We start from the raw sequence: 14681 nt of genomic DNA, 5'->3' as shown, positions 1-14681 counted from the left end.
TTTCCGCATCCAGCACAGAAAGAGAGCGGGTCCAGTTACTGAGTAGGGGCGGCTGGGGATTGAGAAATAAAAGAAAGAGATAAGACACAAAATAGAAGGGAAAAGCTGGGAGCCAGGTGGGACCACTACCCTCTTCTGCTGGAGAGACAATGACCCAGAGCCAATCCAGCGAGTTTATTTTATATCCCAAATACCAGGAAGTTCCACCAAAAGATCAAGACAAAAGGAGATTATTTGCATTCTTGAGTAGGCCCGAGCATTCCTGGTGCTTGACTGGATTTACATATCAAAGTCCCACTACCCGACTCCTGGGCAAAGGTAAGAGACAATGCTGATAACACATCTGCCTTTTTGGTAAATGTGTATCCAAGACTCGGCTTTGCCTGTCGTCCAGGGTTCAGCTGACAATAATTAAAGAAATGCCCATGTGCCTTCCCAGGCACTGTCTACAGGACTAAGAGTTATTTGGTAAACAGAGTCTGAAAAGTGCAAGACTGGATGCTTCTTTCATAACTTGTATGAGCAGTTTCTTCTCTTTTCTACACCTTCAGCAGTCTTTCTCATCACCATCTCCCCAGGACTCTCTGGTAGTTTATTGAAACCTGATTTATCTATATCAAGATAAGAGAGGTACAAACTAAAACTCTGAAACAGAAATCAAACTTTATTCCGTTTATTCTAGATCCATGACTTCTTTGAATCTATTTTGAATTTCATTTACAGTCAAGCCAGTAAGACACATGTTAATTAACATGATTATATTCTTTCCTTCCTAATCTCACATGAACCATGTATTCACTACAATTGCCGCTTATCTCAAAATCTCATCAGGCCAAACAATGTCAAAGACTGTGGTTTTTTAAAAAATGCTCAGAAACATCACCTTTCGGGAGAAACTGTCTTAGAAATCTGCAAACCAGGAAATTGTATTTTATCCAAACATTGAGTGGCATTTAGAGAAGAGTACAAGCCCTGTGCTTATGTCTTAGTTCTTCCACTAAGTTTCAGGAACTTTATTTATTTGGTCCAGCCATTGTATCTTATCCATCTTCTAGGTCCTAGAGTCTAGTATAGTGCCTGACATAGAGTGAGTACTTGATAAACATGTATGCATCAGCAAATTAATGATTTAGTCTAACTTTACCGTTTACATGTTAGCAGAGCATATTTTAGAATCAGGAGGAACTAAGAATCAACATATATTCTTAGACTTGGAATTAGTAATTTTGTCCCTTTTTCTTCCAATGTTCATATTCCCACTCCACCTTGCCAGCATTAATACCTGGAGGATAAAATCTTCTAAGGAGATGTGATAGCTGCCTTCATATTTTTGAGGGTTCTCATATAAGGAAAGACATGGATTTATACTATCAGGAGGGTAGACTGAACAAAAGGTAGGATGGACAGTCAGAAGACAAGCTCATCACTTTGACTTATTCAGACAGAAACCTGGTCATCAGGGGTATTAGTGAAAAGGGACTTAAGAATCAGACAAGGGTGGGAAGCCAGACAGTGTATGATTCTGCATCAGTGTTGCACAAACAAAAGGCTGGGGCAGTTCTGTCTGTTGCAGGGGAGAGGCAGCAGGCAACTTCACCAGACTTGTCTAGATCCTATAACTGGTTTAATTATTCACTCATTTTGATTCTCAGTTACTCTGTCAGTATGAAGCACATCTACACTAATAAACTAGTAAGATGCAAAGTGACTGTACCTTCGCAACACCCACCAGCCAATCAGGAGTGAGTATGCAAATTAGCCCAACAAAGATTGTTGGTTAATTTGCATACGCAGGTGCCGAGCGGCCAGGCGGGGTGGGATGCAGGCATTCCGCACCACCCCAGCTGCTCCGGGCCTCTGGGCAGCGTGGGAAGGTGGAAAGGTGGCTCTGGGCCGGAGCGAAAAGGGCAGTGCCGGCAGCCAGGGTAAGGAAGGCCCATTCTTGATGAATCTTCGTGCATTGGGCCTCTAGTAAGAAATAAAAAGAGTACACGAAAGAAGTAATTCTTTTTCAGTCCAAGATTTATGTACTTCTCTGTTTCTCTCAGTTAAGCCAGCTATGTGATATGGCTCAAAAAGGTGAATGCCCTTGTATATTCCACAACTTTCTACCAAATAGCATATAGTGTCCAGAACAAGGTGATCTAGGCCAGTCAGTCCAAGGTGTGCACTGGTGTGGATGTAATACTTTATGGCATCACATGCAGAGGAAGGTGAGCGAATGGTGGAGAATGTGAAATCATGCCTGGTGCTTCCAGGCAGCTGGTCCAGGGAGTAGAAAAGGAGTTGCCTTAACTACAAGGGGAATGTATTGAATCGCATGATCAAAAAGCCGTTTATTGCTGGTGTTAGTTAGAACTTGATCCAACAAGTCACCTTTGGCTGTATTCTTAGTAGGCTTTTACCTTCACAGACCAAGAATGGCTGTTGGGATTCCGGGGCAACTTGCTCCCCGGTTTAGTAGGGAAGAGCTTGTCTCTTTTCCCCACATGCAGCCAGTGGTCTTAGGCTTCAGTTTGATTGGGCCCTGCAGCTAGGGGATTGTGATGGTGCTGACTAGTTAAGCCTGAACCACCTGCCTCCCCCGTAAGGCGGGGAGTGAAGTCATCATCCCATAAAGCACATAGGGGCTACTTGGGGCAGGGCAATGTTGTTAGTGTCATTGCTAATAGAAGGGTGGAGAATAGAGGGCAATCAAACATAGCAATGATTATAAGAAGCAAATAGGATGTTCATTCAAGAAAGAAAACATTGTAGAGACAGGACAGCTATCTTCACATATGTGAAGAGTTGTCATTAGACTTAACCTCTATAGCTCCCGACCATGGCACATCTTAGAGGAAGGCATATTTTGACTCAAAAGTAAGAAGAACTTTCTAACCATCTAAGCTACCCTAGATAGAATCATTGGAATCGCACCGTTGGATGTCTTCTAGCCAAAGGCAGTATGCCGGTCTGTCAGGAATGTTCCAAACCTTTATGGGACAAGGAACTGGACTACGTGATTTCTAACATTGTTCTAGATTCTATGGCCTGTGGAGGATTTAAGCTAATAGGGATACACTGAGTGTTAACTCCAGAAAAACCCTGTCAGACAGACTCATTTTTTAAAAGACTTTTGCTATAGCACATTTATTTGGCCGTGAAGAGTGGAATGGTCAACAAGCCTTTCTCCGAAAAAAAAACCTCCCCCACTCTCGCCATCACACACACACATAACTGGTAAACTAGATTTGAAATAAGACCACCTTTTTGGAACTAAGAAAAGAAAAGGTTTGATAGAGGAGATGTCTAAAATCTTCTTCGAATGGACAGTGCTTAATGGATTACTGGTACCATTAGAGAAAAGGTTAATTTTGTAATTCGCAGCGATCATTTTGAATGGTGGTTCTAGGCTCCTGCTTTTCTCACAAAATTTGGACTCTGAATATCAAAACTTACATTTGCCCAGAGGATGGTTTCCTGTGGCTCCTGTACACCCGTGTACAATAGGCCGTGAGCTCCGTCAGTTTTAAATACACAAGGGATGAAAGGAGTAGACTGGCAGTCGGGTCCCTTTCCCGCTCCCTGACTGCAGACCCAGCGAATGAATCATTCTCCAGACCTTGGTGCTCCCGTGGAGTGTTTCCTGTAAAATGCGTTGTCCTTGAACGCGGGAAGCCACAGAGCCAAGTGATCTAATTTATGGTCCCATCGGAGTGCTGCCCTCCTCTAGGCATCTTAGAGCCTTTCTCTCCCACCCAGCTGTGTGCTAAGTTCAGGGCTACCTCATTTTAGCTTTTCAAACCTGGACGCTCCTGAGTGCAGCACCCCAGCCGGAGTTTGAGGGTGGGGAGAGAGAAGGCGTCCGAGTGGATCTTAGGATGTGGGAATCACGGTGACTTTCTTATACCCTACCTAGTGAGTAGCTCTCTATTAAATCTTCTTATGACTTATTTATAATTTGAGTCTTTTTTGTTTATTTAAATGTTTTATGACTTAGTTTTTTGTTTTTTACTATAAAAATACACTAATAGTCTCACAGACATGGTAAGAACTTGAACAATTTAAGAGGCTGGCCCAGGGAGATAGGATGGCACTAGTGAATTATATATACTTGTTCATTTTGTATTATTAGAAATAAAATATAGTATTCATTTGTTTTGTCTCATAATCAGTATCTAAAAATGCCAAAATTTCCATTTGTAGTTAACCAGAGTAAATTCAGTTCTATTCCTTTTTCCAAAACAGTCCTTTGTCTGAGAACTCTTACTTTACATTAGTGGTACAAAGCAGTGTGTACTCAGTTTACAGTCATGTGGAAGGGATATTTTTTCCATCTGTTTGAGATCTGGGCACTTTTTTTTTTGGCAAGTTATAATGGATTGGAGGTGGTACATTCCTAAGTTTTAGTATCTTGTGCAGTGCCAGGTAAAATGAGGTTGAATCTGGTACCAGTTCTCCCTCAAGTCGGAGAAAAGTCATGGCACCTGAATGGGAGGCTCATTGAGGAGTCTTTGGGCGCCTCTGTCTCCTCCCTTCACTCTGTAGACAGGAGCCCTGGGCCCAGGGAAGAGAGGGAGCTTCGGAGGCCATGGGCCTGACTGGAATCCCGGGGTCTTTCTAACTCAAAGTGCATGCGTTTTCCCACAGGAGGCAGCTCCGGAGTCAGCAGTTCCAGGCCAGGTTCTGTCTGTGACTGTGGGTACTGCTCCCCTCCGAGCCTCAGTTTCCCTGACAGCAAAAGGAGTAGATTGAACTAGATCAGTGGTCGGCAAACCCATTAGTCAACAGAGCCAAATATCAACAATACACTGATTGAAATTTCTTTTGAGAGCCAAATTTTTTAAACTTAAACTTCTTCTAACTCCACTTCTTCAAAATAGACTCACCCAGGCCGTGGTATTTTGTGGAAGAGCCACACTCAAAGGGGCCAAAGAGCCGCATGTGGCTCGAGAGCCACAGTTTGCCGACCACGGAACTAGATTATCTCTGAGGCCTCTTCCATTTCAAATATTCTTTAGGTCATTCTTCCCATTTAGAATATGAAAGTCTCAGTTTACCTTAATCCATGTTAATATTTAGCTTAATGCATCTGGCTTGAAAGGAGAATCTTTGCAATGTAGCCACAGTTCTTGAAATTTGAAGTTTAAAAAAGAGTAAAGCAGAGTTCAACCTGAGAGCTAGAATGTGATGTCAGTGGCATAACAAATAAAAATGATATTCTTTAAAAATTCCAACCATATGATTTAATTTTATATTTCTTTTTCTATTTAAGAGAAAAATAACACAAGCTTGGAAAGCAGTAAATATGTAAAGAGAGAATTTGTCAACTGATATTGGAAGATCTGACCTAGGTCACACATAAATCTCTCAGACAACAGCTGCAGGGCAAGCCATAATTTCAGAGAGTAAAAGAGAAAATGAAAGCTATAGCTGGTGTCTTCTTTAAGTTACATAGGTGGATTCATTTTAGTTTTCTGATTGTGCTTCTGAATATAATGTAAAATGGCTGGTAGTCAAGTCAGTGTTAGCACTGTCTGTAAAAAGTATGTCTGCAGATATAGGAGCATAATGGGAGACTTCCAAAGTTGCTTTTTATCCCCAGAGTCAAAGCCCCACAGGCAAACTTTGGCATTGGAAATCTTTCCAGGCTCACTTTCCAAAGTCTTAAGTCATGTTATGGGAGCTTTTCTAATTGCCATTTATATGGTCCTTACGAAGAAATACATGATAAATGTTACTGCAGTGACATCCTGATACCTAACTGATACTTTGCCTGGCTGTTATGAAGTCATTCTTCCCTTTTTAACCACATAACGGCCTCTCTCACATCACAATGAGGCATAACTAATTCTTGTTAGTATAACTTGAAATCTTGGATCTAAGGGCTGGCAAAAGAAAAAAGCTATGCCCGGAAGAGAGAAGAGGTTCATCTAATTAGTGTATCAAAGTGCTACTAGTTTTAGAAACTGATTAGCAAAAGGTAAGACTGGAGCAATTACTGTTCTGTTCATTGTCCCAAAGTTAGACATAGAAAACTCAACACAAGCAAAATGTATAAGCAAGAAGGTAGACTTGGACAAGTGGGTTATAAACAGCATTTCATATGTTGTGCGGTGCAGGCAATACATCAGCTCTAACAATGTTATTGTGTCCCTCTGAACTCTGCTCCCACAGCTGAGCATTTGGAAGGCAGACCCGGAATAAAGAGAGGCATTCACGAAGCTAACATTTTATACTGAGTACCCTCAGCACCACTTCTAATGTGCTGTTAAAGTGGGCTGCACTTTCTCATGAACTGTGTGCCAAAGCAGAGGCAGGGACTGGCGGCTGACTTTGTATCTGTTTTATGGTTGCTGCGCTGTACTGTAATGTGATTTTGAAAAAGGTAAACAACAAAGAGTTTAGCAGTGAAAAATACGCCTAATATAAATACAGTCGAGTACATAGCAGGTCAGAATTTGAAAAATATGACTGTGGCAATAAATTTTCTGGTGGAATTAACAGAGGAACAGAATATAGCCTTTAAGGCAATATATCTGAGACAGAGAAAGGAGATAATACATCTAACTCTATGGTCTGTGGCATTCATATAAAGAAAAGCACAGTAGCTTTATTTAATTGAGAAAATGAATCAATTACAATGATGTTGCATCATCAAATTCTTGGGAAATAGAAGAAATAAGTCACCGCATTGTGTAACAGTGTTAAAAAGTAATTGAGTATCTTAAACATTTTGAATCAATTTCAGGTGCTGGCACTGCTACCTTAATACAAAATTTATGAAGATGATTTCCTATAATATGTTACTATCAAAACTGTGTAATAAAACCTGGTAACAATGTCTCTCTAAAAATCTGGGCAAAACAGAATCGTTATAAGATCATAGAAAAAGACTTGGATGTTTCTGTTTCTCCCTTTCTTGTAGTAAAGAGCCAGCATTAAAATAGTGCCGTTTTAAGTTGTCTTAAACCATGCATTAAACCCACAAAATAAGGCAAGGAGGAGGAGACCTTCTCCAAGACAGCGGTTCATAAGGACATGTCCTCCCACTCATTTGGTTTCTACCACTCATGTTACTGGGAACACTGTCTCGCGATCCACTCTTGAATTCATTTTGAAACATCTCACTCAGAATGTTTGCCGCATGTTTTCCTCAGAGAATGTTGTCATCCCCGTGACTGTTGGAAATGTGTGGGAAACATTCTCTTTGAGGTCAAAATGGATTTCTAATTCTTTGTTCATTACAAATAACTCTCCCCTTGAAGTAGATAAATCTTACCAAGATTGGGGGCAAGGTGCGGTGTCGATGTGCATTTAAAAATATTTAAAAGCACAGTTACCTGGGCTTTTCAAGATTTTTTAAAGGAGGTATGGCTTGCTACTAAAATTCTTAACCTCTCCAGGGTGGTAGTTAACTTCTTTGTCTTGCTTTTTAATATAAATCTTTACTTGCAGAGCTTTATCCAAAAATTCTCATTGATAGAGGATCAAGGAACAATAACTAAGACAACATTAAGTAGACTAAGACTACACCTAAAATTAATTAATATAATATTGAATGTCAGCTGTAATTGAATTGTTTTTTAATTTTTTTAAAGTGGACTAAAAGCCAGTTAGCCTGGGACAAAGGTTTCTGGGAATGGTGTTTGGGGAAGGAGGAGGTGATAAGGATAAGGGGGTGATGGTGAGCACCATGTTCCGTTGAGATAATACATAGAAAGGCACTTTTTTAAACACTGAAGCACTAGGTGGAAGGGTCTGCTGATCAGCCCTATAGATGCAAAAGAAATGACAACACATAGCTTCTGCCCTTGAGAAGCTTACAGTCTAGTTGAAAAGAACCCACACACCAAAATCAGTACTTTATCAACTTGACCATGCCCAATATATATGCAGATCTAATTGTTTTTAAGCAATACTATGACTGTAGGCAGGTGAAATGCAGATTCTGGAGAGAGGATAGCTTTGGAGAAGACCCAGCACAACCACAGCCTGTTCCTGCAGCCCCATCCTCTGAGAGGCCCAGTTACCCAGCATAGAATAGAGATGGTCATTCCTGCCAGCCTCAAGGTGGTTGTGCAGATCAAAGAACTTTTTAAAGCATCATTAAGAACATATGGGAGCCCTGGCCAGTGTGACTCAGTTGCTTGGAGCATCGTCCAGTACACCAAAAGGTCACAGGTTCAGTTCTCAGCCAGGGTTCAGTCGCATATGAGAGGCAACCAGTCCATGTTTCTCTCCTCTCTCCCTCCTTCCTCTCTCTCTTACTCTCTCTCAAACTAATAAACATGTCCTCTGCCATTTGACCCAGTGACCCCACTTCTAGGAATATATCCTAAGAGACCTGAGACACCAGTCGGAAAGAATGTGTGCACCCCTATGTTCACGCAGCGCAGTTTACAATAGCTAAGATCTGGGAACAGTCCAAGTGCCCATCAGTACGTGAGTGGACAGAAAAGCTGTGGCACGTTTACACCATGGAATACTATGCAGCCGTAAAAAAGGAGGATCTCTTACACTTTTGAGACAGCATGGAGGGACCTGGAGGGTGTTATATTAAGTGAAATAAGCCAGCCAGAGAAAGACTAAGTATCACATGATCTCACTCATATGTGGAATCTAAGGAACAAAATAAACTGATGCACAAAATAGATCCAGAGACATAGAAGCATGGAACAGACTGGAATCTCAGAGGGAAGGCAGGGGAGGGTGGGTGGGTGGGAAAAGGTCAACCAAGGAATTTGGATGCTTATATGCATAAGCCATGGACAGAGACAGTAGGTGGTGAAGGCCTAGAGTGTGGGGTGGAGGTGGGCTAGGAGAGGTCACTGAGGGGGGAAATGGGGGATTATGTAATACTTTCAACAATGAAGTTTTTTTTTAATAAAAATAAATATGTCCTCTGGTGAGATTAAACAAAATTTTTAAAAACCATATGGAGGACTATTACTGTTTTTCCTATATTTTACCAGCTGATTGCAGCTTAGTTATGCCAGCAACCACTGACCCGTCAGTCATTTCATTTCTGAAATTTTCCTTCTTAGGAAATTTAGTACCTGGAACTCCATTTTCATTGAGTTTGTAATAAGAGCAAGCATAGGGAGGGGTCATTAGAGTGTTTAATACTTTAATTACAGTGGCTGTTTTATTAATTTGGTGTCATATTTTAGTAACTTCCTAAGAGAGATGGTTTATCGGTGCTAGATGTGTGAGCAGCCTGCCTTTAGAATGTTGATCAGAACCAGGCATTTCTTCCTTCACTCTACTTTATCCCCTGAAAAGCTGTGTAAAACTTGCATGGATTTTATTTTCCCAGAGAGCATTGCTGCCCTGGAAACGGGCTGAAGGAACTTGGGAAAAGGTGGAGTCTTCACCCTACTCCTGAGTTAGAGACAAATTCTTCAACCACATAATTAAAGTTTTCTTCACAAAATAGGGGATTGTGAGCAAACACTGGCAGGAATCCAAAATTCTAATTTCTGACTATGATTTAATTTCAATTTTAAATAAATCGGTTTTTAATTTAAAAAGAGTGAGCTTCATAACATTAGCAATGATTGCAACATTAAGCCCAGTGTTCACAATCTAGCAATATAAAACATTATTTATATCTGAATCGTAAACAGCCTTTTGAAATGGATTATGGTTTTTCTCCCTATTCTAATACAACCTGGAGGGTACTAAAAAGTGTTGTGTGAAATTAACATTCTGCTGACTTTCGCCTATAAATGAGAAGAGAGCTATTAACATTTGTGTATTTTCATTATGTAAATTGTGTTAACACATGCCCACAAATTGCCACCAGCAATGCAATAATTTTCTCTCAGTGATCATAATGTGTCCAAGTGAGTCATTTTGATTATGACATGCTAATTACATATTGCCTTTTTTCAGATTCAGAAAAACCAGGGATCTTTAATGGTAAGCTTTATGACTTCAGAAAAAAATTCACTTTTCTTTTTCCTGATGGCTGCTCCCTTTGCATGCTTGAATGCCTTGTTTTAAACTTAGCAAATTGCATTTTGAAGAAAATGCAAACCTTTAACTGCCTGTATTAGATTAGGTACCATTAGAAATAATAGAACATCCTGAGCATCAATGTTTTTATAAGAGTTTGCTGTTGTTGATTAATCTTGCTATATTTTATTGCATTAATGATTTTTTCTTTCCACTCCACTGTAAAGATATTGCATAGAGGCTAATACTTTTTCCTCTTCTCTCCCATTGCAGCCTCTCCAGCTTCTACAGTGCATTGTTGATGAGGTGAGGCATCGTCTTATGTGCTTTCACTCCTAAAGTCATTCCTAATGGTGTGGAAAGCTTATATTTTGTTTCCTAATGAAGCACAATGCCCAACATCCTCGGAGCAAGTTGTGTTGTATGGCTCTGAGCTGTGTTACGTGAACTGGCCTTGTCCTGAATCTTGCTCTTCTGATTCTTGCTGAGAATCACTGCCAAAACAGACTGTCCCACAGGCTTGTCCTCGAGGGTATCAGAGGCCCTAAAGACAAAACATGATAATATTAATGTATTCTCTCCCTGGCCAGATGGGGATGGAGCCGGAAATTAAAGTGGTATCATTTTTTCCCATAACAGACACTTGAAGTCATTCAGTAGGCAAGGGTCAGAGTTGAATAGCAAACAGAAGTCGGATAAAATTTCTCTTCCTTGCTTTATTTACCCAAAGCATATCAGAGTGTTCAAAAGCTCTAGGTCAGCAGTTCAGCTTTAATTTCCTAATTAGGCATTTTTCCCAGAATATACTCCTAACTTTGTGCGCTTTTAACTGGTATTCTCTACCTGTGGTCATTCTTAGCCATCGAGTTTCCCTGTCCCTTTGCCTCCGTGGAGTTAATCTGCCTGTATTTCTTTCTCAGTCAACTTGGTCTACTTTTTATTCTGACTTTAAATTCCTTTTTTCTGTGAATTAGCATTCTTACAGTACACAAGGCTCTCAATTAAGAAACATTAACTGTTTTTAAAACTGAGTTTTTCTAGACTTGGGCTTGCCTACTAGCAATGTTTATTTTTTTTAACTTTAATTTTACAATATTTAGAACACTTGTAATGAAGGCGATAAATGAGTCAGATAGGAAAGTTTGAAAGAAAAAAAATGTAATTCATAATTATTCCTCTCAATTAAACATCTGTATAACCAGTTGTGAGATTTGGGAGAAAAAATAAAGATCCTCCTAGGAAAAACACAAATGCGTACACATATCCCAGTAATAGTAAGAATGGGGCTCTAACATCCTTAATGGTTGCACCAGTCAGTCCATATATCCCCTGCAAGCCATAAGCCATGTTAGAGCAAACATGAAGGCATCGTCCTGAAACAAATGGAGCCCCCATTACATCAAATATCAGACAGGCCTCCTGGATCTAATAGCTCATCAATATCTTCTGTCATCTTGGATTCCAAAAGCATCCTATCCCCATCAGAATCCTCCCAAATAAACTGATTTTCCTGAGGTTCCCCTCTAGGATTGTTTAGGGATGTGCCCAGGGACTCTTGGTCTGTCCAGTCAGATGCATAGCCGGCCATGCTTCCTGGGCTCCATTGCTCTTCGTCTGCCAGGCCCCTGGGCATCAGACCAGCCAGGTACAGAAGTTCTTCACCAATAATATATGTATTGCTGGAGGTTTGTAATTTGAAGGTTTTCTGGATCAAATGGATATTTTCATTCCTTATTTAAAGTAGCACTGCCCTCAGTGGATAGAGCATCAATCAGCCCACACGGACTGAAGGGTCCTGGGTTCAATTCCAATCAAGGGCACATATGGAAACTTTATGGAAACTTGGAGATTTTACATTGTCTTCACCAAAACAAATATAAGTTGGTCTTGGAACTGAACTGATGTTTAGTAATAAGAGTATTATGAAAGAATTGGCCAAATGCATCATAGCTTCTAAGGTGCATCATAGCTTCTAAGAAGGAGAGGATTGATGGGGTCCTTTAATTACTGAGTTTGTCCCATGTTTACCAGATTTCTCACTGCTGTGAGACAGTGTTTCTCAGAGGGTAGTCCAAGGGCCAACTGCATCGGATATCTAAGGCTCTTTGTTAAAAATGCAGATTCTTGCACCCAGATCACTGAATTAGACTTTCTAAGGATGGAGCCTAGGATTCCACATTTTTACAAGCTTCCCAGGTAACTCTTTGCACATTGAAGTGTGAGAATCTCTTTCATAATGTCTTTTTAGGGCTGAGACTCCCCCTTTTAGATCCCAGAGGGCAATTAACTATCTTCATTTGCACCTGACTTTTAGGGCTCTTATTCCTGAGTGAATATAACCAGCCAGGATTTGAGCCATTTTACTTCTTGGGCATGAGAAATACTCCATTGTAAAAAGGATAGTCAATAAAAGTGTATACTGTTTTTATTAAAGAAAAGTCAGATAAAAAAAAGTACCACCTTTAGCCCTAGCCAGTTTGCTCAGTGATTAGAATGTCGGCTTATGGACCGAAGGGTCTCAGGTTCAATTCCCAGTCAAGGGCATATACCTCAGTTGCAGGCTTGATCCCCGGCCCTGGGTCGGAGCGCTTGTGGGAGACAACCAATGGATGTCTCTCTCACGTGGATATTTCTCTCTCTCCCCCTTCTCCCTCCATTCCACTCTCTCTAAAAATCAATGGGAAAATATCCTCAGGTGAGGATTAAAAAAAAAAAGTACCACCTTTAAGAGAGCTTAATTCAAACAAGATGGATGTATTTAGAGTCATATACAAAATAGCCAAGAAGCCCTAGCTGTTTTGGCTCAGTGGATAGAGCATTGGCCTGTGTACTGAAGGGTCCTGGGTTCAATTCCGGTCAAGGGCGCAGGCACGGGTTGCGGGCTCAATCCCCACTATGGGGTGTGAAGGAGGCAGCTGATCAGTGATTCTCTCTCATCATTGATGTTTCTATCTCACCATCTCCCTCTCCCATCCTCTTTGAAATAATTAAAAATATTTTTTTTAAAAAATAGCTAAGCAAAGCCCAGTGTAACATGCTTCATTATTATGTGGATGCAGCTTGACCTACTGGCATAGCCTGGCAAAGCATGAAAAAGAAGTAAAGCAAGACCAAGTGGGCAGGAGCCATCCCTGGAGTGTACAGAAGTGAATGTCAGAGCCAGTCTGGGAGTCAGGAGGTGGTATCATGGGACAAAGCCAAAGTCAGACACCAGGTGTCCAAATAGATGACACCAAAAGTTAAACAGAGGAGTAAGAATCATGAAGATGAATCTTGGGCCATAGAAGAGGAACTAGAAGGGTAGCCAAGGTAACAGGAGAATCAAGCTCCAATCAGAAATCTGGGCGATCCAGATTAATTTGGGTGGGTGGAGTTTAGTCTGGCTTGGAGCTAGATAATTCAGGATATGAGTGATGTCTTAAAGATACCAGCTGATGCCTTAGAGTTGCTTCTCTTTAAAAAAAAAAAACTTTTTATTTTAAAACCCTCAGGTTTTAATCAGGCCGTCTCCAAGTCCCTGAGGACCTGTGTTAGAAAGAACTTTGGTTTATTGTAAGTGAGGTGTGCCGTGGCGCCTTAGCCATCTGAGATCTTTGGAGAATAAGGTGGCCCTAATTGTCTAGATAACTGCAGTTTACTACTGTAAGCTCTCACGTCAGTGAGAAAATGCGCATTTATAGGAGGAAATGTTTCTAAAATGTGTTTGCTCTTGGCAGCCTGTTGGCAGAGTGTACTGAACACCATTTAACCTTTTCTTGGTGACTCAGGTCCTTGGATGTATCGATGCCCTCCAGAGCTATAGAATTGTATGGGTCTTGCCTGGTTCTTTCATTGAATTTTACCAACCATTTTGCCTGTGTGTTTGGCCTTGGCATTCAGTGAAGCACTTGGACCTCTTGAGATGCAGAGAGCCATTTGCTCCTAGGCTCAATGGCCCTACATGGCTCTGCTGCTCTGCTCAGTGTTTTCCCTCCGTTCTCTCCTGTCATTGCCTGTTTTCTATTGCCTCTCCCCATTCTCTACCTGCTGCCCCAGCGATCTGACCATCTGCCTTCAGTCTTTCCACTCCTAAAGTGGTCCAAGCAAAACTAAGTGACAAATGAAATCAGATACCTAAGTGGTATGTGTAAGGTCAAACATAGTCATCTTTGATGAAGTAAAATGGGAGGGCTTGTGTTCATTCATTTAGTAGATAGTTATCAAAAGCGCCCACTGTGTATGTTAGCCCAAGTGGAACAGACCGTGGTCAGGACAGCATCCAAGCCTAGAGAGAACTGGACTTCTTGGCAAGGTACCCAGGCCAACTGCAAGCTGAGTCTGTGAGTCAGCGTAGGAAGGCAGAAGTACAGTCCCAAATCCTGGGCCAAGCCAACGTTAGCTGTCTGATACTCTCCCCAGTGTTTGGGCTCCCAGCTTGGCTGGCAACAAAAGGCTGGCCACATTGTTGGTGCGGAAAGTAGAAGAAATACAGCAATGATACCTGAGATACCAAATCCCAGGCTGGCTAGAACCAGCTAGTGGGGGCCATCAGTGGATTGAAATGGTGAGAATTGCAATGACTGAAGTGGGGACTTGCCCCTTGATCTGCTCAAGTGGTCCATAGCCTTGGAAAAGACATGGACACAGAAATAAGTAATTATTTCATTGTAGGGTGCATACTATACCACCCTGAGACAGGAGGGTTAACAAATCCCTGATTTATGCTTCAGTTTATTCATTTTACTAGTAAAAAGCGAATT

General features: G+C 41.2%; 1 protein-coding gene across 7 annotated transcripts in view; it reads left to right on the top strand.

Moving 5' to 3' along the window:
* MAP2K5 (mitogen-activated protein kinase kinase 5) overlaps window positions 1-14681 on the top strand; it is a 273560-nt gene that overhangs the window by 195921 nt on the left and 62958 nt on the right. For 5 of the 7 annotated variants that reach the window (XM_054716100.1, XM_008139092.3, XM_008139091.3 and 2 more), the window contains 2 exons: window positions 9880-9906; window positions 10216-10248. The exons of 1 other annotated variant lie outside the window; for it this stretch is intronic. In XM_054716100.1, coding sequence (XP_054572075.1) covers window positions 9880-9906; window positions 10216-10248 — 60 coding nt within the window. The remainder of the gene's footprint in view (window positions 1-9879; window positions 9907-10215; window positions 10249-14681) is intronic. One more of the 7 variants, XM_028141851.2, reaches the window with a different exon arrangement.

Source organism: Eptesicus fuscus, chromosome 5 (genome assembly GCF_027574615.1).
Source record: "Eptesicus fuscus isolate TK198812 chromosome 5, DD_ASM_mEF_20220401, whole genome shotgun sequence".
NCBI lineage: Eukaryota > Metazoa > Chordata > Mammalia > Chiroptera > Vespertilionidae > Eptesicus > Eptesicus fuscus.
The sequence above is the reverse complement of the archived record's forward strand: the minus strand, read 5'-3'. Positions and strand labels throughout refer to the sequence as shown.